Below are 20,349 nucleotides of genomic sequence, written 5' to 3' on the forward strand. Positions count from 1 at the left end.
ACCCCTTCCAGCACTGTTTCGAACGCGAAGCCACGGCTCCATCAGGGGGCTGAAGAAGGGACCAAGTTATCAGGTCTGGAATATATGGGCAATGAGTCGGTAGTCTCTGGATTCTGTGTTCGACTGCCGCTGCCGCAGGGTTGAGTTCAACTCGGTGGTAGACGGGTATGCACCCAGCGGTATAGGCCCTCGGACCTTGATCGCGAGCGATGATGCGCTCACACGCAGTACAGTCTACATTGCGTGTCTGTTTCTCGGGACGTTTTCTACGTTCACACAGTTTAGCTCTTTTGCGTACATCTAAGCATATAGTAATATCATACCATAGTCTTACTCACGCTGGCGCTCGAAACTACCTCGCCCCCGATGTGATGTCCAAAACATGCACTCACGATTGCAACATCCATAGACTCGGCATAAACAAAATGCAGACGCGAAGTTTGACGTTCAGAAAAAGGCGGACGGGGCTGAAGTTAAGTGTCGCAGGGTGGCTCAACCCCGAAAACCTTCGGAGGCCCTAAGTCGCCGCGAACATCGTCATGTGTGGCGGTGCAGGGAGACAAGCTTTTGTTTAGTAACTTCGTTTTTCTTTGCACATGGTGAGGGAAAAGCAATAGTGTTATTGTTGCTATACTCACTGCAAGCCACCATTTATCCATAGTCGATAGCCTCGCTCGCCCCCCAACACCACGCCAACCACGCACGAGAAGTTATACTCACGCAATCAGAACGGGGCTGATTTGCAACTCAACTTCCTCGCTTTCCTTGCCGATGCAGCATCCAGCTCAGCGGCCTTGCGCTTCTCCGTGGGCTTCCTGACGCGCTTCGGGCGTGGCGCCTCGTCCGTTACCAAAGCACTATGAGATTCCATGACCTCCTCCTTCATGACTGGCTTGGCCGATAGTCTCAGGACCAAGCGCGGATGTGTGACACGTCGTTCAGGCGTCGTGGGAGGCATGGCCGGAGGTGGCGGGATCCCTCCGACACCGTGGTCTCGTCCGTCTGATGTCGATGTAACAGCCTGACTCTCCGTCACTAGAGGAGTTTCTCTCAGATCGTCCAGTCCGATCTCTGCCGTGGATGTTGAACGCGATGTGTCGAAATACAAAACCTCCGGTTCTTGCCCTTGAACGCGTACCGCGGCGAAGCTGTTTTCCGTGCGCTTTTTCCACTCGCTCAATCCCATCAAGACCTTGGCCTGACTGCCTAGCTCTTTGCACTGCTTCAATGAAAGCCCCAGGAGTTCGTTATGTTTGTCGGAGAGAGCTTGGTAGTCCCTCCGCAGGAAACCGTATGATGAGGAAAGGACGTCGATCTGCTCTTCTAGGTCAAGGAAAGACTGTGCGCTGCTGATCTGTATGTTGTCGAGTTCTTGTCGAAGGGCGCGAATGCTTGATTTGGGGTCTATCGAAGACATTCGACGGCTTCCGTGGTCTTGGTCATCGTAGACTGTGGGTGGTGTGTTGTAACGGAGACGGACGATGCTACATGATGTCAGCAGGCCACTTCCCTGATCTGGATGTCCTCAACAACGTACTAATCCGCATCATCAGAGAAGTATTGACGGCAGCTCTCAGTAATGGACTGTTCGCTGTTCGATGGAGATTCGTATCCGATGATAGGGAATTTCTTGACACCCGTGATGTATGGCTCCCAGTCGCTATCCCTGTCGGACGGCTCACATAGAGAAGAAAGGTCGATGACATCGTGTCGACACACCTCTTGGTCACAGTAGTGATCATTGCGGGCTGCTGGCCATTTGGGTGTAGTTGCGACCGATCGCGACGCTGCAAAACGTTTCCGTTCATCAAGTAGCTTGTAGAAGGCTTCCACGGCTTCAGCGCTGCTCTTGCTGACGAGGGGTTCGGCGCCGGACATGTTGCTAGCTGATAGCAACAGATGATAGAAATGATGGTCGTGCTATTGCTGAGTGGTGTTGATGGCACTGTTGATGGAAGATGCTGGTGCATGTCACTAGAAGGAAGGCTGACCCATGATAGAGCGGATCAATGAGGAGGGCTACTACCTCGTCCAATTCCAGACGACGTTTGCCGTTGCCATTTGGGAGGAACACGCATCTCACCTCAAGGCAGCCTCGACGCAAGGCTGGAGCAGTTGGGGTGAGAGAGATGGAAAGATCGAATCAAACCTTATGTATCTTTGTAAGGCTGATACTGGGAAGATGCCGACACCGAGCGCAGAGTGCGCAAACATTCCTCAGTGACATGCATGCCGTCCTGCAGCTTTGCCTATGGTGTCGCTCGAGAGATGCAGTTGGTGTTAGATTCAGGCGATACATGGTGGGAAGAACCGAGAGATTCTTGATCTTGCTGTCGCCAAGTAATGTGGTACGTAGGTTACATTCGGGTAACAATACAGTACCGAGGCGATACGAGGTCAACAGAAAGGCCCTGGGTCCTTGTATCGAGCATGTCGCGTGACATTGCCCGTTGTCGATGCGACTTGCTTTAGGGCAGGCCCACCCTCGCGCCTACTCGGCACGTGCTGCCAGGGAAAGTGTTGCATTCGGAGGAGACCGGTGAACTTACTGCAGTGGTTGGCAGGTGTGGAGCCGGGCCAGGGTCCAACAACCTGCCACAGTGAACGGCAGATTTCTCGTTGCAATTCGAGCGTTTCGGTCTCGGTCTTTCCAGTAGATTAGCAGTGGCAGGCCGCGCATTCAGGGAATGTCGATCTCCCATCAATGTTGGGGTCGAAGGCATCCCGCGCCTTCTGTGATTGATATCTCTGGGACGTCATGCCTGATCTGGGCATTCAACGAGAACACTCGAGCCACCCCGCTTACTGTCGGTGTGATTAACGTCTGGCGATGATTTGAGGCCGGTCTTCTTAGCCATTTCGCGTGTGCGAAGCCTGCGAAAGTAAACGTAATCGGCACGTCTTTAGTCTAGTCGCGTTTCGGCACGCGGCAAAATTCGTCGGGTCCGCCACAAGCGAACAGCCTCGCGACGCGAGGTCAACATCGTAGTAGCAACGACGATCTGTGCTGGTAGCCATCAACGTCAACCGATGCACCTGGTCTGTGAGCTGTTGTGTTCATCGAGGGCTCAGCGTAAGGTTCTGTCATTGCGCGCATCAGGCGCGCTGCTGCAGGCGCACCCACGCACAAGAAGAGAGACTGCAAAGCTTACCAGACCGATGGTATTAGCTAAGGCCAAGCCTAATAGGATCGAGCGAACCACAGAGGCGAGGTGGGATGATCTTTGCAGTGAACGGCAGAGGAACGTGATGGGGTCTGATGCTTGGTCCACCAAGCACTACGTCACGGCGCGCCTTAATGCCGCTACCTTGGCGCACCGTACCAACGACTCCACACCATCTGTCCGTTCCAAAAGATTTTTTGACAGGGGCGGCGCCGGGGAGAGCTGGAGTATATGAGGGGCCATGACCCTCCTCCAGGACCGAGCTCGTGTAACTCTTGTCATCAATTTCCTGCGACCCTGCTGTCGCGGAAGCTTGCCACATCCAATATACAAGCTTTTCCAAGCCTCACAAGCCTTTAGCATCCTGCTTGGGTGAAGACGCCGTGACGGTTCGACACATAAACGACAACGCCACCAGATTACAGCGACATCGACGACTCGACGACTCGACGACCCTGGACAGTACCATCCCAATTGCGACTGCCCCATTATCGCACCCCTTCTTACCATTGCGCCAACCCCAAGCAACAACTTCACGCCCATCCTCCATCGCGGCACCACCACCATCATTACGCCAAGATGGTCCGAACTATGTTTGTGAATCCCTTCAAGGCTCATCATGTCGACGAATTCCCCGGCGTCCATGTGCCTCTTGATGACTCGACCCATCGCGCTTCTGTAGCTTCCACCCACCCACGCGCCTCCCTCGCTGCAACAGAGAAAACCAAAGACGACAAACCAGAAGACGGCCTCACGCGCCCTGACAGTAATGCATCTAGTGGTGTTGTTAACCATGGCTTGACAGTCGCAGCATTGAAGGCAGAGATTGAAGCAGAGGTCGCTGCTTCGGACAACGACACGCCATATGACCGTACGTCGTGTGGCTTTTCCTATCACCTCCGGTAATTTTCACGAGGAAACAGTACTGATCTTCCACAGGCAAGTCCAAGGTTATCAACAAGGCCTTGCAGGATATGGGCATGGGCCGCTACCAATGGCAGCTTTTTGCTCTTTGCGGTGGCGGTTGGATGGCCGACAACTTGTGGCTGCAGGTGCGCATATCAAATTCCTCATCAACCAACAGGACTTACCAAGAAACAGGGTGTTGCTCTTACACTACCACAACTCAGCGTTGAGTTCGGTGTCAGCGAGACGGAAGTCAGATACACCACACTAGCGCTCTTCCTTGGTCTCTGCATCGGCGCTTCCTTCTGGGGTACCGCGTCTGACATTATCGGTCGTCGTCTCGCTTTCAACTTTACGCTTTTCCTCGCTGGTGTCTTTGGTCTTGCATCCGGCGGTGGGCCCAACTGGATCGGCACATGCGCACTCTACGCCTGCATTGGTCTTGGTGTCGGTGGTAACCTCCCAGTTGACGGCGCTTTGTTCCTCGAATTCCTGCCTCAAACATCTGGAAACCTACTGACGCTACTTTCCATCTTCTGGCCCGTCGGTAACCTGGTTGCTTCGCTCCGTAAGTCGATACCGCTAGCTGTACTTATCAAATACTAACGACCTGCAGTGGCATGGGCATTCATTCCCAACTTCTCATGCGCTGACGGTACTCCCGTCGGACAATGCCGCATGGAAGACAACATGGGCTGGCGATACCTCATCCTGACTCTCGGCGCCATCACATTCTTCATGTTCATCTGCCGCTTCTTCCTCTTCCATCTTTACGAGTCACCCAAGTTCCTGTTGTCTCGCGGTCGCCAAGCCGAGGCCGTCGCCACCGTCTACGGTATTGCGCACTACAACAAGACGCACACTTGGCTCACCGAGGACATCCTCAACCAAATCGGCGGCGACCAGGAAGTCACCGGAGAAGATGTCAAGCTCAGCGTCTTCGAAATCGTCAAGCGCTCTCTTAGCCGTTTCTCCATGAAGCGCTTCATAACTCTCTTCCAGGACAAGAAGATTGGTCTTACCACTGCTCTCCTCTGGTTCCAATGGTCGACTATCGGCATGGCCTACCCGCTATTCAACGCCTTCCTCCCACAGTACCTCAAGAACTCGGGTGGCGGCGTCGAGAACGACATCAGCATTGTCTACCGCAACTACGCCATCACCGCCATCGTCGGAGTTCCCGGATCCATCCTCGCCTGCTACACCGTCGACCTCAAGTACGTTGGCCGCAAGGGCACAATGGCCATCGCCACCGTCATTACCGGTGTTTTCGTCTTCCTCTTCACCATCTCTTCCGACTCCGACTTCCAGCTCGCTTTCACTTGTCTCGAGGCTTTCTTCCAGAACATCATGTACGGTGTCTTGTACGCGTACACACCTGAAGTCTTCCCTGCCCCAATCCGTGGCACTGGTACTGGAATGAGCAGTTTCTTGAACCGCGTTGCTGGTCTTTGCGCGCCTATTGTTGCTATCCAGGCGGGTGGAAGCAACCCCAAGGCGCCGATCTACGCCAGTGGTGGATTGTTTATTGCGGCGTTCTTTAGTATGTTGGTGTTGCCTATTGAGACGAGAGGCAAGCAGACTTTGTAGATGGTGCTCATTGAGCACTTGACGGCAGGACCGTATAGCGCCGTTGCATGATATGTAGCGCTAAGAATTGACGAGATCGAATTCTATGTTGAAGCCATCTCCGCGTTTCCATCCTTAGACATCCGTGACCCCACTCACAGCCTCGCCCTCACCCCCCCTAAATTCAAACCCCACCCCCTCAACCACCTCTCCACGAGCTCCTCAGTAACATTTTTAACCTCCGGCAACATCTCCAGTGCATTTTCGTTGTGGAAAATCAACGCCTCACCTTCCCTCCCCTCCCTTCCCTCCATCAAAAACGCATGCATCTTGAACTTCTGCGGGTCCAACATCCCCAACCACTGCGGCAAGCTACATTCCCTTACCTCAAGTCCAAACCGCCCAACCAACACCTTCTGTAGCAACGCCCAAGGCGCAGGACGGGGGTGCATCATGTTGTAGACTTTAACATTGTCTGCAGATGTGTTTTGTTGGGATAAAGTGACATTGGTAATGCCTTCCGCGAGGGTGTCAACAGGAATCCAATCCACAGCATTCATCCTCACGGGCCAGTACCCCAGTTTCTGACTTGTCTTGAATATAACGTACAGCCAACCCTGAATTGGCCACTGCGGCGCATTGGATATGGCGGATGATGCACCACCGATCTGGCCCGCGCGTACAATAGCCACGCGTAATCCGTGCTGTTGACCTGCTCGGGCGAGGAGTTGCTCCGCAAGACATTTACTCTGGCCATACCCCGTGTTCGCTGCACTGGCGAAGTCCCAAGCAGGGACTTCGGGGATGAGCGGTGTGGAAGGGTGCTGAGTTGGGTGATTCATTATCGAGGTATTCGACGACATAAACACAATACGCGGGTTCAGGTGGCTGGCCACACATGCGGTGATAACGTGTTGAACAGCGTTGAGAAGGGGTAGGTAGCCAATGAGAGGCGTAGCCCAATTCGCATTCCACGCATTGAAGATGACTTCTGAGACGCTGGTTGTGAAGTGTGTGTATTGGGTGGGGGATAAGCCGAGGCTGGCAAGTGTGATGTCGGTTGTTAGGAAGGTGAGGTGGGTGAGGTCTTCGTTGCTGATGTGGGTGAGAGACGAGGTGGTGCGTTGTTGTGCGTCTTCGCTACGGTTTAGGCAGAGGATGGTGGTGTGGGGATGTTTTTGGAGAAGAGAGGCAGTGATGTAGGGGCCTAGGAAGCCGGTGGAGCCGATGATGGCGATGGTCTTTTGTTGGGTCATTGCTGGCTGTGAGGGTGTGGTGCTATCTTTGATCGGAATAAGATTCTTGATTCTATAATGCATGTGGTGGGAACACTCAACAGTCGTCCATCGACATTATCACCTACGCGAGTAAGTGAAGGATGAGTTTGGTACGTGATGTGAGGTACAGGTCCGTTTGCAGCTTATACTTGAAGCAAGCGGTCAAGAATTGAGGTCACCTCGACGGAGATGTTCAACCTGCCGTGCAACACCCATTGGTGGGTAATAAAGGGGCGTCCTGCATATAGTGATGTTAAGCCCAACACTCGTACTCTCCAATGATTTCAATGTCAGATACACACTGGCTGTCTACGATTGACATGACTTGATGTCCAGTCCTCCGCGGATGCGTGCCAACTTCTTGTGGAGGCGTAAGGGGTCCAACCACAGTAGTGATGTGCTGCCACATTGCATAAAATACACATTGCTTGTACCGATCTGTGTAGAGCGATGTCGCGGAACCACACCGATCACGCGTCCCGTTGTGTTTACAGTCTTGTGCTCCTGGCCCTTCGATCTCAACTCGCGTAGAGCGTGGCTGAAAGGGTAGGTCACCGTTGAGTGATACACAACAGGGCTCTGTGTGGCGTTGCTCCAACTGCGTGGTGGGATCTTGTTACGCGTTGACTTCGGTGTTTCCCCATATCCACGACACGGCCTGCAAGGTCTAGATCTAGCACGATAGTAATCAGACCAGGCTGAAGATTTGTCGACGGAGAGGGTATGATGCCATAGGCTAGGAACGAATGAGGAAAGAGTCTATCGTCGACGTTCAGTTCACATCGCAGCATCTGCCGTGATACAACATGCCAGTACCCGATACGTGACGGTTCGCATGCGTGGGTAATTGTGGGCGCAAGGGTGACCCAAGGCTGAGGCACGGAAAAGAGAGGTTTGAGATATCCCTTTGGTCTGATGATGTAGCAATGCGGCTCCACAATCGCCACGCGCTGCGAGCCTCGACTCCCTTGCTTCTCATAGCACACGTTGTCTACGCCCACCGCAACGGCTGCCGCTTTGGTCGAATGGAGTACTCCGCAGCGGGACAGGGCGATGGTGTTTAAAAACCGTAAGGCATTGCCGCGTTTGCCATCGCCTTTCTTGAAGAAGTAGCTGCTCCGGGCTGCCCTCGACCGAGCAACGTTCCGCGCTATCGTAGACTTGCCCGTGCCCACCATGCCGCTCAGCCAGAATATAGACTTGCTGTCCTTGCTGTTCGTCCATGTTGTTGTCTCGTCTAGCAGCTCGGTGCGGATGTTCGATAGACATCGTGCGTTGTACTCTACGCCGTGGGAATCGAAGGAGGCGCATGTCGCGAAAGGCAGTCTGGCTAGCTCCAGCTTCTGGTTATGTTGAATACAACCACTCTGTGTATTCAGTGAGAAGCTGGGTTTGAGTATGACATATCTGGGCACAGAAACTTTTGCCTGATCGAATTGAAGTGCTGAGCTAAGCGTCGTCCATGGTGCGAGGTCTTGACAGAGGAGAAGCAGAGTGGTCGATCGCGCTTCGGGTCGTCGTGGGCAGACAGCAGCCAGGCCGCTGTCGGGCTGGGCGCAAAGTACCACCCGAAGTCATTACAGTCGGATCTTCCCGAGACGAGCGCGAACCCAAAGAGATGCTGTCAGGCTGAAAGCAATGCTGCAATTCATTGTCAGCTGCCCAAGAGTGAGAGCGCTCGCACAGCTCAGCCCTCGCTGCTGCATTGCGCGCGGCCCGGGCCCGGAACGCTTCGGAAACATGTTTCGCCGATGCCCGCTTGTGCGTCATCGAGAGATGAGCGGAACACCATGCCAATGTCATCCTCCCATCGCGTGCATTGCGGTACGCCTGCACGACCAGATTCGTGATTCGCAAGATAAGTTACAGTATAACGGCACCTTTCGATTATTTCTCCACAGTAACTTAAAACGCGCATCAGCCACCCGGAACGTTGCTTCCTGAAGAGCGTGGTCGCCCTACATGCGCGTATCCTCGCTGCGACACGTTTGCTTGCGCACCCCAGCCTCCAGGCTCTAGAAAGCTACTCTGCTGCGACGATGGCATCAACATTCTCTGGACGTCCTGGTTGAATCCGAACCCACGCACAGGCCTATCGCTGACATTGCCTGCCCGTAAGGACACGTATTCCTCATGATCGCGACGCACTAGCGATCCAATGTGCAGCGATTTGTTTGCACTCGTCATGAGCAACTTCAGCGCTGGACCAGATCGCTGACAGTGCACCAGGTTTCGAAGCTGATCAACGATGTCGAGGATTTCTCGGTCCCAACCACGAAGCGGAGTCTCGAAATCGGATATGCCGTCTATGATGCAAATGATCGTCTTTGACTCATCCATGTTCCCCACGATCGATCCGAATAAAGATACCAAAGCTCGCACGTTACATTGCGACACTGCGTCGTAGAGACTCTGCTCCAATGGGTCTAGCTCGACGTCCGGTGAGTCAGGGTAGAGGAGTAGCTGGGTGATCAGGCTGCGTATAAGCCCTGATGGTCCGCTAATCATGTCCTGTTCAACTCTGGTATGGCTGCTGCAAAAGAAGTACAGGATCATACTGGAGCTTGTCTGGACGAGCGTGGTTGCCAGGGAAGCACACAGGACGGACAACGGGGATATCTTTCCGATACCATCATCTTTGCAATGCCCATCAACCAGGAGGATTCCGGACAACGGCTGACTCAGCCAATTTTTGAATTGCGCGGTCGTGAGCAGCCATCGCGCCTTGCCGAGACCCTTGGGTCGTAAAGAGTTGCTCTGTCTCAAGATATGCTCCGTCTCGCGGATCAGGTATACGAGATCCACGCCGAGCATCCACAGAAGCTCTTCCGTCGTCATCAAGATCGTCTGCTGGGTAAGACGTCGCTCCTCCGCGATGACCTCAGTTCCAACAATCTGCTTGAGAGGCTGCTCTAGAGATGAATGAGTTTGTGACAAGGTTTATACCTATGGAGTCGACTTACTTGTCTGGTACACCATTTCCGCGACCATATTATACACAAGAGTCTGCACGGTAGCAGCAACCTCGTTCTTGGAGACCATCTGTGACATGTTACCCTCGAACAGCCTTTGAAAGTCTTGCTTAATGTCTTCTTTCAGCTCTTTCACGCTTCGGTTAAGGGTTTTGATTTCCCCATCAATACGCCTAACACAATGCGATACTTCCTGAACTCGAAAACGCGTTGCGTGCAACTCGATACTGTTAGCAGAAGCCGTCTTGCTGACATTCTGCAGGGTTTGTGCGTTGAGAACGTCAATTCGATTCGTCACCCTGGCCTTGGCGTTTTGTATCTCATGATCGAGGCCTTCCAACACGACTGCTTCGTGATCCGGCAGTCGTGTCTTTATACGGCGGATGACTGTTGAAGCTGAGGGTTGACGAGTTTCATCGAACAGGGCAAGACTTACATGATCCGTCTTTGCGACACCGAAGCAGCATCTCAGTAAGCAATCGCAGAGAATCAACAATAACGCCGTAGAGATCTCGCGTCTTCTCCTTGAGCTCGTCATCTCGAAATACCTTGTACATCTCGGCCGTCGCTTTGAGAGTGTCGACAACGTCTGACAGTAGCTCGAGTATTTTCTCTCGGTTCTCGATGCGTTGTTCCCAGGCCTGGACAGACGATCAACTAATGTCAAATTCCACATATAGGGCAAGGGTACCTGGAAGATGAATGACAGTCCTCCACGTAGGACACCAAGGCCATATTCTTCTGGGATTATGAAGCAAAGAGAGTTGAGTGTGGTGGCATCTGCTTTGCCGTTCCGAATGAAACTTCGGAAGGACCCTTTTGGGGCTTTGGCGTCGTACGCCTCTTTCATCGCGTCGATCCGCTCGAACACATCGTTCCATGTACAACTCTCGGTTTTACAGCCAGGGAACACTGCACTGGCCTTCTTAAGAACAGCTTCAAGCTCGCTTTACAGGTATGAGTTTTCTCGTTGTTTAAGCGTTAAGGTGCGGCGTTTGGAAACTCACTTGCTCGGTAGAGTCCTCCACTCTCCACGTTGACGGTTGTATTGGGTGGGCACAGCAAGTGCAGAATGCAAAGTACCACCGGTTGTTGTTTTGAACGCTTCGAACGTCTTGATTTCGTCCTCGTCGTCCATTACTTCCTTGACGCCCTTTGGAGGCAACAACATACTGGAAAACTTTCTCATTGTCGGGTCTGGTTATTGCGTTGTGAGGGCTTAGATCTCAGAGTTCTCGAAATTCGTTGTTTAGTCCACTGCCAGCTGGGCATCGCACACCTTCAGAGGGTAGCACGACCTTGCTCAGCCCCACTGCAATACGCCCCACCAAAGCAGCCTTCGTGCAGTTACTCCAACATCCCTTGTCGGACTTGGGTGAAATGCAGATAGTAGTGCGGACATAGCATTTGCCATGTCAGCGCCGGATCGGGAGATTCAAGGCGAAGGCTGAAGGCGAACTGGTGAGACAGATCTTACCGCGTGAGATGGGTGCCGTCAGTCTGCAGCAGATCCAATGAGAGATATATCGTTATCGGGTCGGTCTTCAGCTGTTGGGTTGTGTAAGCGCCGGATCTGGAACGCTCTGAGAGAGGTGTGCTTGCCCAAGGCTGACACCGATAAGGCTCAATGCAAGAAAAGCCAGCTGGGGGCCAAAATCCTCGACAAGGCAAACGCCAAGAGCTTCGTTCATTGCGCAGCTCATCAACTGGCCTGTATTACCGGTTCATCCCCGAAGGTGTGTAAGAAAAGCCCCTCGAAGAAACAACTCGCAGCTATCACACTCGCTTAGCCTAACACACGGCAGCAACTACAGTACCTGGCCTACGGGTATATACCACAGCCAATCACCGATTTACCTCATACTACCTGCGATACACATCGCAACTCGTTCTGCGTGCGTAGCGCCTCCATGCAGCGTTTGGATTAGCCACAGTTTCTCGAGGTCTATACTTGGCTCTTACCAGCCTGCACTTTGACCGGAGAACACGCGACACTCATCGGGACGATGTGGCCCTCTGGCAGTTCCAATCGCACATCGATAATAACTGCTATGGGCACGAAGCATGCGCCCCCACATGCAGTCCACATATAATCCGCAAGCATGGCGCGTTTTGTTGCAAGTGACCGCTTTCAGCCTCTAGTACTACAGTCGAGCATCTCGACTTGCCAGGCCAGATATTGTCGTCTTACATCTCATTTCGCTTTCAAACTGGCCGTCAGATCTTGCAATTGATCGCTACTGCACACTCCAATTCCCCTCCACGGCCAGTTTCATGAACCCGCGTTGCGAGCCATCGCCCTCCACTCCTTCTGGGCCAAACGACATGATGGATTCCGCGTCTCCTATGGCTGTGAACGCAGAGCCGGAACTCAAACAGCCAGCTTTGGAGACCGTACGTCAAGTATCCGACCCTGCCGAATTTGATAAATCGACGCAAGAAGAGGTTTCGACCAAGGATTCTAGAGAGGGTGATGCCATCATTGCACAATTGGAACCTGAACACGTGTCGCTCGATCAAATCAACCGGAGTATCGGGGATCTCACAAGTTCAATCAAGGAGCTAGTCACTTCCAGGACAACAGAGGTACCCACAGCGAAGCCCGATGGATCTAATGTGGAGGTTTCGGAAGGTAAAGACCTAGCCGTTAGAGGTGACGGCGACGCACCCACTGAAGAAAAGCCGAATGATGTGGAATGCCCGGCGAAGATCATTCCTCAAGTGCGAAATTGTGATTGGGAACAGTTCAAGAACAGACATGACGGTGGTAAAGACGTTTTCGCTTTGGAGGTACTAATCACTGGTAATACACTTCCACGTCAAATGGAGGATGAGGATGCTAGAAGGCTGCGCATTCCTGGACGTATACCTGGCCCTCCCCCGCCCCCTGCGGACCCGATGACGATCACAAAGCACGGCCTGGCCCACAGTGAGGTGCGCAGAGGCAGCTGGATTCGTCAGGTCCGGATCAATTCAAGAGCCGTGATGAAGATCCTTGGGAAGTTCAGTGATGCCGACAAAACCTGGGAAGGGAAGCCGCACACGTTTATGCAACCTTTTCGACACCTCCTTCACTTCCATGAGAAGATGAAGAAGGAGCTTCAGGTCATCGAGGCGAAGATTGCAGGTTCGGCAGTACCACCAGAAACGAAAAATACTTCGCTGGATGAGATCAAACCGATAGTCACGGCGCCTGGTTCCGTTGTCGACGATGAAGACGCAAACAATGACAAAGACAAAGATTCAGACAATCTGGAAGGATTGGATTTGAATAAAGAAACGCTTGAAGAAGTTCAATGCTATGTCGACTTTGTGGAAGAGCACTTGCTACCTCTGCGCCAACAATTCTTTGATCCACCCACGCCGGGAGTACCCACTCGAGTACGCTACGATGAGCTACCCTATCTCTTCGAGCCTGGCGATCTTGTATACGTCCCAAAGTCTGGTCAACAAGGGCCCAACGCCAACTCAACCACACAGGAAATCCGCAGAGTATTCTCGGTTGACGTCGGCTACAACAAAGATTGGGAGACCGGCTGCAATTGCTCCATTTGCAAGGAAAGCAAGTTCACTTCATTGCAGTCGTACTACTTGGACTACGACGGCGAGAAATATGGTTGTGTTATGACTCCAGTGACCTTTGATCCATTCAAGGACAAGAAGGCGATTACTGAGCTACCCTGTTACCCTCTTCGATTCGTCGATGATTTGGAAACGAAGCTGAAACACGCCAAGAGTGACGGGGCCAGATTCGTGGAACACATCGCTAAACGGTACGGCTTCTATAACGGATGGTCGGTCATCAAAAGCCCTGCCGGGGATGATCTTGAAGATGCCAAAGGAGAGAGAATCAAGAGTCCAGAGCATATCGAGAGCGACGTGTTGGTGGACTTCACCGAAGCTTTCAACGTATACCCAAAGTGGAAACCTGAGCTGCAAACACGAACGGAAGAGTTGTACTTTCTAGTACAGGTCGCCGATCAGACTTCGATCATGACATGGAAGGGTCCTGACCGCAAAGAGCTTATGCGAGAAACGCCTGACAATATAATGGATGACATTTTGTTGGAGTTCAGGGAGTTCAATGCTTATCTCAAGCGCGATGCCTTTCTGGTGAAGAAGCATTACCCAGGTCCTCCTACTGGAGAAGATCTGGTTCTTTTACCACGACGCATGTTTGCGTATGCTGTGTGGGATCGCAAGTTTGTGCACATCGACTCCCGCTATCTTAAACCTGTGAAGCAGCAAGGCAAGGAGGGCGAAGCGTTCACGGAACTTCAAATTGAGGACAAGAACAAACGACTCATCGAATCACTTCTGAAATCGCACTTCCGGAAGAAGAAGGCTGAATTAGAAGGGATCGAAGTTCTCTCGCAAGACCTCATTAGAGGAAAAGGCCGAGGCATTGTAATCCTCCTTCATGGTGAACCAGGTGTTGGAAAGACCGCCACAGCGGAGGCCGTTGCCCAGAAGTACGAGAAGCCGCTGTTCCCTATCACATGCGGTGACCTCGGCTTTACACCAGAGGGTGTGGAGAAGTCATTGAAAGAATTCTTTCGCTTGGCCCATCTTTGGGATTGTGTTCTGCTGCTCGATGAAGCCGAGGTCTTCATTTCACAAAGAGACAGGAATGATCTTCAAAGAAATGCTTTGGTATCCGGTAAGCTGTCGCCACATTGCAAACAATGGAATTTATACTTACATCAGAATTAGTATTTCTACGAATGCTCGAATATTACAACGGTGTGTTGTTCCTCACGACCAATCGAGTTGGAGTTCTTGATGAGGCAATCAAGTCTCGAGTTCACCTCCATCTGCGATACAATCAGCTCGACAAACGACAAACAACACAGATCTTCAAGCACAACATCATCCGACTCAAGAACATCGAACTTCAACGCGAGGATCCAGTCGATCGCCTATTCATTCTTGAGAGTGAAATCAACGAATTTGCGCTGACCCATTTCGATGAGACAGTCAAATCTGGCGTAGGCCGGTGGAATGGTAGGCAGATTCGGAATGCGTTCCTGATCGCTGCTTCACTAGCGCACCTGGATGGCGACGATAACCCTGGCATGCAGAAACAGCTCAGAAAGATGCATTTCGAAACTGTCGCCCAGACAACTAAGCTATACGATAGCTTCAGGACCGCCACCTTGAACGGGGATGACAGTTATCTTGCCTTGGATCGCGGCGAGCGATATGACGCTTTCGACCAACGCGCCAACGTAGCTATGCCGCTTGGCCCATATGGACACTCGTCGTATGCACCGTCGCAACGTCCCGGCTACTATACTGCACCGACCGCTCAGTATGAACGAACAAACCCTATGGGACCCCCAGGACACATGCCCAAGCCTGCTACCCCAGTAGCACATGAGCAACCGCCATCCGACGTAGGATATAGTCGTCAGTACGAAGCTGGTTCAAGATCATCGATGGGAGGAGCAGAGTGGCAGCAAGGACAGTATCCCAACCAGCAATACGGATAGAGGAACAATGTCGGCCGATCCTTGTGTCGCAGACGGATCCGTTTGTAACTTTCCTAGATGCCGATACCTTCTTTTACTTTCTATTTACCGCTTCTTATCTCTTGGCTAGCTTAGCTTCCAATATACATGACAGCATCTGCCGTCGTACGACCTGTCATTGCCCTATACGTTACGGTTCGCATGTGAAAATCGTGATGAGAAGCGCACGGGCGTCTCTGGCCTGAGGCGTGGGAAAGAGAAAGTCATGGCCTTGATGATGTAGCGACGGGTGGAAAGACGGGAGAATCTGAAAATTGGCCAAGGCGGGCTCCACAACTGCTACGCGCTGCAGGCCTCGACCCCTTACGTCTCCGTCCCACATGTCTTCTACACCCACCCCGTCGGCTGTCGCTTTGGCAGAATATAATTCGAGGAGAGTAGTTTCTATCTGTCTGTCGAGTCAGCAAATGACACGGAAAGCACACACTGCAACGCGCGATTGTGGCCAGGGTCTTTCCCCGCATCTGGCTACCGAGGCTTCAACACCATGAAGTTTGGCAGCTTGAGCACGCAAAGCGATGCGTAGCTTCATGAAATCGCAAAGGCTAACATTATAGACTCTACTAAACAGTTTACTTTGACCCAGGTAGCCCCGCATCGCATCGACGTCGTAATCGCAACCCCCCAAACCGCCCACACAATGGCACTAGGCCAATACGCAAACCTACGCGTCTCCCGCCACGACCGCGTCTTCGTCATAACCCTCGCTAAAGCCCCCGAAAACCGCATAAACGTCGCCTTCGCGCAAGAAATAATACGCGCCCTCCGCGACATCGAGCGCGAACTAGGCGCCGACACAGAAGGCTGCGTGATAACACGAGGAAACGACGAGAAGTTCTGGTGCACAGGACTCGAGCTAGATGAGAGCGACAGAAACCCTTTCGCCAACAGCGATGGTTTCTTTCCGCTGCTAGCCACCTTGCTCGACTACCCGTTCCCCACCATCGCATTATTGACAGGCCATACATTCGGCGGCGCCTGCCCCTTCGCTCTCGCACACGACTACCGCATTATGAACTCTTCGCGCGGCTTCTTCTCTATGCCGCCCGTAAACCTCGGTTTGCATTTCCCTGGCATCGGCTTTCTTCCGCGACTCAAGCTCCGCCCGCAGATTGCAAGGAAGATGCTGCTTGAGGCGCATCGTTGGACGGGCAAGGAGGCATACGAGGATGGTATTGTGGATGAGATTGCGGAGCCGAAGGCTATGCTTGAGGTTGCGCTGAAGAAGGCGAGGGATGTGCAGGGGAGGGCTAAGATGGGTGTGTATAGTGTGTTGAGGAATGAACTTTGGGGGGAGGCGGCGGAGAAGATTAGGGGGATTTGCTATGTGCATGGGAAGAGGGTTACTGCGCCTGCGAAGGCGAAGATCTAGGATTGTCGGTTTCTTCGACTGACGATTATCGATATCAATCTAGGCTGACTTACTGATCATGCATTTTGACTGTTTCTTTGTTGGATGGTTGGTCCCTTCCACAGTTCGCGTGGGCGTGCCTCATTTCGTCATGGATCCGTGCGTCATCTCATCGCAACTTCCTTTCGCCTCATCACATCACGAAACAGCCCTCCATGTCGCTGCGTTATCTTGCACCAATTCTCTCAGATATCGCAGACCGGTCGCTCACGGTGACAAAACCGTTGCGGCAAACAAAGTACGTCTACCGAGCGTATGAGGGTCGGTCGCGAGCTATCTTAGGCACACTACCTGTCTCTGCGGAGACCGGACCGAGAAAACACGCGTATCAGGCCATTGGTGATCTTTGATATCAGCATATACAAGTGTACTTGTGTAATGGTAGATTATATCTATCTGCCGCTGGCCGTCAAAGGCTAAATGCGTCGCTTCATCTATCGGGCCCTGGCGATCTCTCTTTAATTTGGATCAACATCAGGAGGCTCAACACCGCAACGTGCAATTGATTAAACCAGGCTACTTCAGCCCCAGTTGTGGTTGTTGTTCGTACATCTCGTGCCGTCGAGCACGTATTGGTTACGCCTTATCAATCCTGGGTTGAATTGAGGCTCAAAAAACGGGAACGGTGGCTCGCGCAACTACGCGTCTGCGCTTTTTGAGACTTTTGTAGAGCACACACGAAGATACGCCAACATGCAATTCTAACAGCAATTATGAGCGGGGAGCATTTTACCGCAAGCGGGATGCAGCGCAATCTACCACCAACGTGGAAGCGGATCCAACTCTCAACAGAAAGTACCGCCGTTCGTACTGTCGGACATCATAATGACTTCTAGGAGCTTATCGCATGAGCGGATGACGAAACACACTCAGCCGACGACCATCATATCATGCGTATTGCGTTTCCCAGCATCGGACGAAGGGTTCCATGGCGCATATGTATAAGCGCCTGGCGGCTAATCGTGTAGTCTTCGAGATGCTGGTACAAGAACGGACACGTCTTGTATCTGGTACGAGCAGCGTCTTGAACAGGATTGAGCTCTCCACTACGGTATAACGTCATAATCTGGTAGAGTCTACGTGTTTCGCCAACGATGAGGATAGGCAGGCTGTTATTGACGCTTGTTGCTGTCAGCCATACAGGTACTTGCTCGCATACACACACGTACTTCACTTCACTGAATTGACGCTATTGCAGCATGCGGCCAAACGACTAAGCGGTACTGCGATTTGGAAACCTCGATATGCTATTCTGGGTGGACCGGTACGAATGGCATCACCTTTGGTGTCGCTCTACCCCAGTCAAAATCCGCACCTTTCGATACCGTCTTGCAAGTTGTGTCGCCTATCAAGAATGGATGGGTGGGGTTCAGCTGGGGCGGAACGATGCCCTATGTCCCACTGACAGTCGGATGGATGAACAGTGCATCGAACACCTCCATCTACTCGTCAAGGATGGCTTTTGGCCTGAGCTTGCCACAACCCTACGCCGATGCCGAATACTCGTACATCAAAGGAACCGGGTACAACGCGACTCACTGGACCCTAACTGTGCGGTGTAGAGGTTGCTCTCAATGGCATGACGTGGACGGTAATCTGGTTTCCATCGACGCGAATGCATCTGCGCAAAAGTTCGCCTATGGCTTGTCGAGTAGACCACCTGCTGAACCGGCGAACAACAGATCTACCTTCAACGTGCACAATTCGTTTGGAAACTACAGAATCGACCTCACACAAGGTCAGAATGCGGACTTCGACGATTTAGTTGCTGCGAACCTCGTCGATGGTACCCCACCAGCATCAAGCAGCACCCCAGTACCGAGCTCGGCTATCAGCACAATGACGACTACGATGAGCATGGATACGGTTACTTCGGGATTACCGCAACCAACACAGACAGGAATACCTCTGTTGTGTCCCGATGTTGCAGAACTTGCATTTCCTGCCAACACAGCGAAAGGATGGAGGGCGACGAAGGTCGCAGGAGGGCTGACCCAGCCAAGGGGTCTTATATTCGATAACGCTGGGAACCTTCTCGTCGTTCAGAATGGAATGGGTATTACAGCTCACAAAGTTGCGCCAAACGGGTGCCTCACCTCGACCAAGACCGTTATCGCTCAACGGAATCTCAACCATGGCATTGTGCTCAGCCACGATGGCAAGACGCTGTTCGCTAGCTCTGCGACTTCGGTATTCTCATGGTCATATGATGCGACCACCATGAGCGTATCCGAGAACGCAACAACAGTCTTAACAGGCATGGACAGCAGAGGGCATGTCACCAGGACGCTGGCGATTCCTCCAAAGTACCCAAACCTTCTTCTTGTCTCACATGGGTCTAATGACAACTTCGATTACGGCTCTGCGGATATCGCAACTGGCAGATCTTGCATCAAAGTATTTGATACAACCGCTATTCCCACGGATGGCTACGACTACCCGAGCAGTGGCTACCAGATGGGCTACGGGCTCCGCAATGAAGTCGGTCTAGCATTCGATGCTGATGGCATGCTTTGGGGCGTGGAGAACTCATCGGACGAGTTGCATCGCACTATTGACGGGGTATCTGTGGATATCCATACTGACAACCCAGCTGATGAAATCAACTACCTCGGAGATCCATCCAAAGAGAACACGGACTGGTATGGGTACCCCACCTGTTATACCGTCTTCAACCCGGCATCTATTGCAGACAAACCATTTACGATAGGCGACCAGTTCGTTCTGGAGCCTAATGCGACCTTCACAGACGATACCTGTAACACCCGCAGTGTACCACCGCGTCTTGCTCTTCCGGCGCACTCCGCACCCCTTGATGCGAGCTTCAACAAGAACTTCACTAGCATGTACATTACCCTGCATGGATCTTGGAACCGCAACCCTTCGATTGGATACAAGATCATCGAAGTGCCATTCACCACAGGCGCCAACGGCTTCGGACCGAAAGCGTCCGTGAATAGTACGCAGAGTTGGGTTGATATCTTCTGGAATCCGGACGTGGAATCTTGCTCGACTACGCAATGTTTCAGGCCTGTTAGTATTGCGCAGGATGGCTATGGTAGGATGTATGTGACTAGTGATAGCGGGGCGGAGGGGGAAATGATTATTATTGGAAGGAAGTAGATAGGGAGATGTGTGGGATCATGGTAGCTCTTCGCATTCGCTTAATGTGTCTCTGTATTAGACTCGTCCGTCTGCTCCGTCTACCAACCTTTCGGAATTCTCACTAGCAGTCTGTCTGCCTACCTCGGTGCTTTCCACAATCGCTATTTGACATCGCGCCTTGTCTCGTGAACATCAAGCTGTTCAGGCATCGTTCGCTCGAACATACCGAGGCATCTGGCTTTCGGACGTCTTGAGATTCCGAGAATTGGGGACTCGTAGCGCCGTCCAGCCCTACGAAAGTTTCCGATAAGGCAGTACAACTTAGCTGGTGATCATGATCTGCGGGGTACATACATGTGACTCGGCCTTTCAAATCAACACTCCAAGCATCTCACCAGGCGTAATCTGTCTCGC

The 20,349-nt window shown here is 52.4% G+C and overlaps 6 protein-coding genes across 6 annotated transcripts; 4 read left to right on the forward strand and 2 right to left on the reverse strand.

Annotated features, from left to right (window-relative positions):
• Positions 1 to 724: 724 nt before the first annotated feature.
• Positions 725 to 1,878, reverse strand: J4E85_010387 (uncharacterized protein; the record flags this gene model as incomplete). Its single annotated transcript, XM_051474597.1, has 2 exons — positions 725 to 1,484; positions 1,538 to 1,878. 2 exons carry the CDS (start codon positions 1,876 to 1,878, stop codon positions 725 to 727), a joined length of 1,101 nt encoding a protein of 366 aa, XP_051321517.1.
• Positions 1,879 to 3,743: 1,865 nt separating this feature from the next.
• On the forward strand, positions 3,744 to 5,660 carry J4E85_010388 (uncharacterized protein; the record flags this gene model as incomplete). Its single annotated transcript, XM_051474598.1, has 4 exons — positions 3,744 to 4,035; positions 4,104 to 4,216; positions 4,266 to 4,638; positions 4,687 to 5,660. The coding sequence occupies 4 exons, from the start codon at positions 3,744 to 3,746 to the stop codon at positions 5,658 to 5,660; spliced, it is 1,752 nt and encodes a 583-aa protein (XP_051321518.1).
• A 3,173-nt stretch (positions 5,661 to 8,833) lies between these two features.
• J4E85_010389 (uncharacterized protein) lies at positions 8,834 to 11,059 on the reverse strand (the record flags this gene model as incomplete). The annotated part of the gene is made up of 5 exons (XM_051474599.1): positions 8,834 to 9,828; positions 9,880 to 10,275; positions 10,325 to 10,529; positions 10,580 to 10,835; positions 10,896 to 11,059. 5 exons carry the CDS (start codon positions 11,057 to 11,059, stop codon positions 8,834 to 8,836), a joined length of 2,016 nt encoding a protein of 671 aa, XP_051321519.1.
• Positions 11,060 to 12,216: 1,157 nt separating this feature from the next.
• Positions 12,217 to 15,380, forward strand: J4E85_010390 (uncharacterized protein; the record flags this gene model as incomplete). The annotated part of the gene is made up of 2 exons (XM_051474600.1): positions 12,217 to 14,548; positions 14,602 to 15,380. 2 exons carry the CDS (start codon positions 12,217 to 12,219, stop codon positions 15,378 to 15,380), a joined length of 3,111 nt encoding a protein of 1,036 aa, XP_051321520.1.
• Positions 15,381 to 16,059: 679 nt separating this feature from the next.
• J4E85_010391 (uncharacterized protein) lies at positions 16,060 to 16,791 on the forward strand (the record flags this gene model as incomplete). Its single annotated transcript, XM_051474601.1, has 1 exon — positions 16,060 to 16,791. The coding sequence occupies one exon, from the start codon at positions 16,060 to 16,062 to the stop codon at positions 16,789 to 16,791; it is 732 nt and encodes a 243-aa protein (XP_051321521.1).
• Positions 16,792 to 18,216: 1,425 nt separating this feature from the next.
• J4E85_010392 (uncharacterized protein) lies at positions 18,217 to 19,953 on the forward strand (the record flags this gene model as incomplete). Its single annotated transcript, XM_051474602.1, has 1 exon — positions 18,217 to 19,953. The coding sequence occupies one exon, from the start codon at positions 18,217 to 18,219 to the stop codon at positions 19,951 to 19,953; it is 1,737 nt and encodes a 578-aa protein (XP_051321522.1).
• Positions 19,954 to 20,349: the final 396 nt, after the last annotated feature.

This window comes from Alternaria conjuncta, assembly GCF_024043145.1.
Source record: "Alternaria conjuncta strain BMP 0040 chromosome Unknown scaffold_23, whole genome shotgun sequence".
In the NCBI taxonomy this organism is placed as follows: domain Eukaryota; kingdom Fungi; phylum Ascomycota; class Dothideomycetes; order Pleosporales; family Pleosporaceae; genus Alternaria; species Alternaria conjuncta.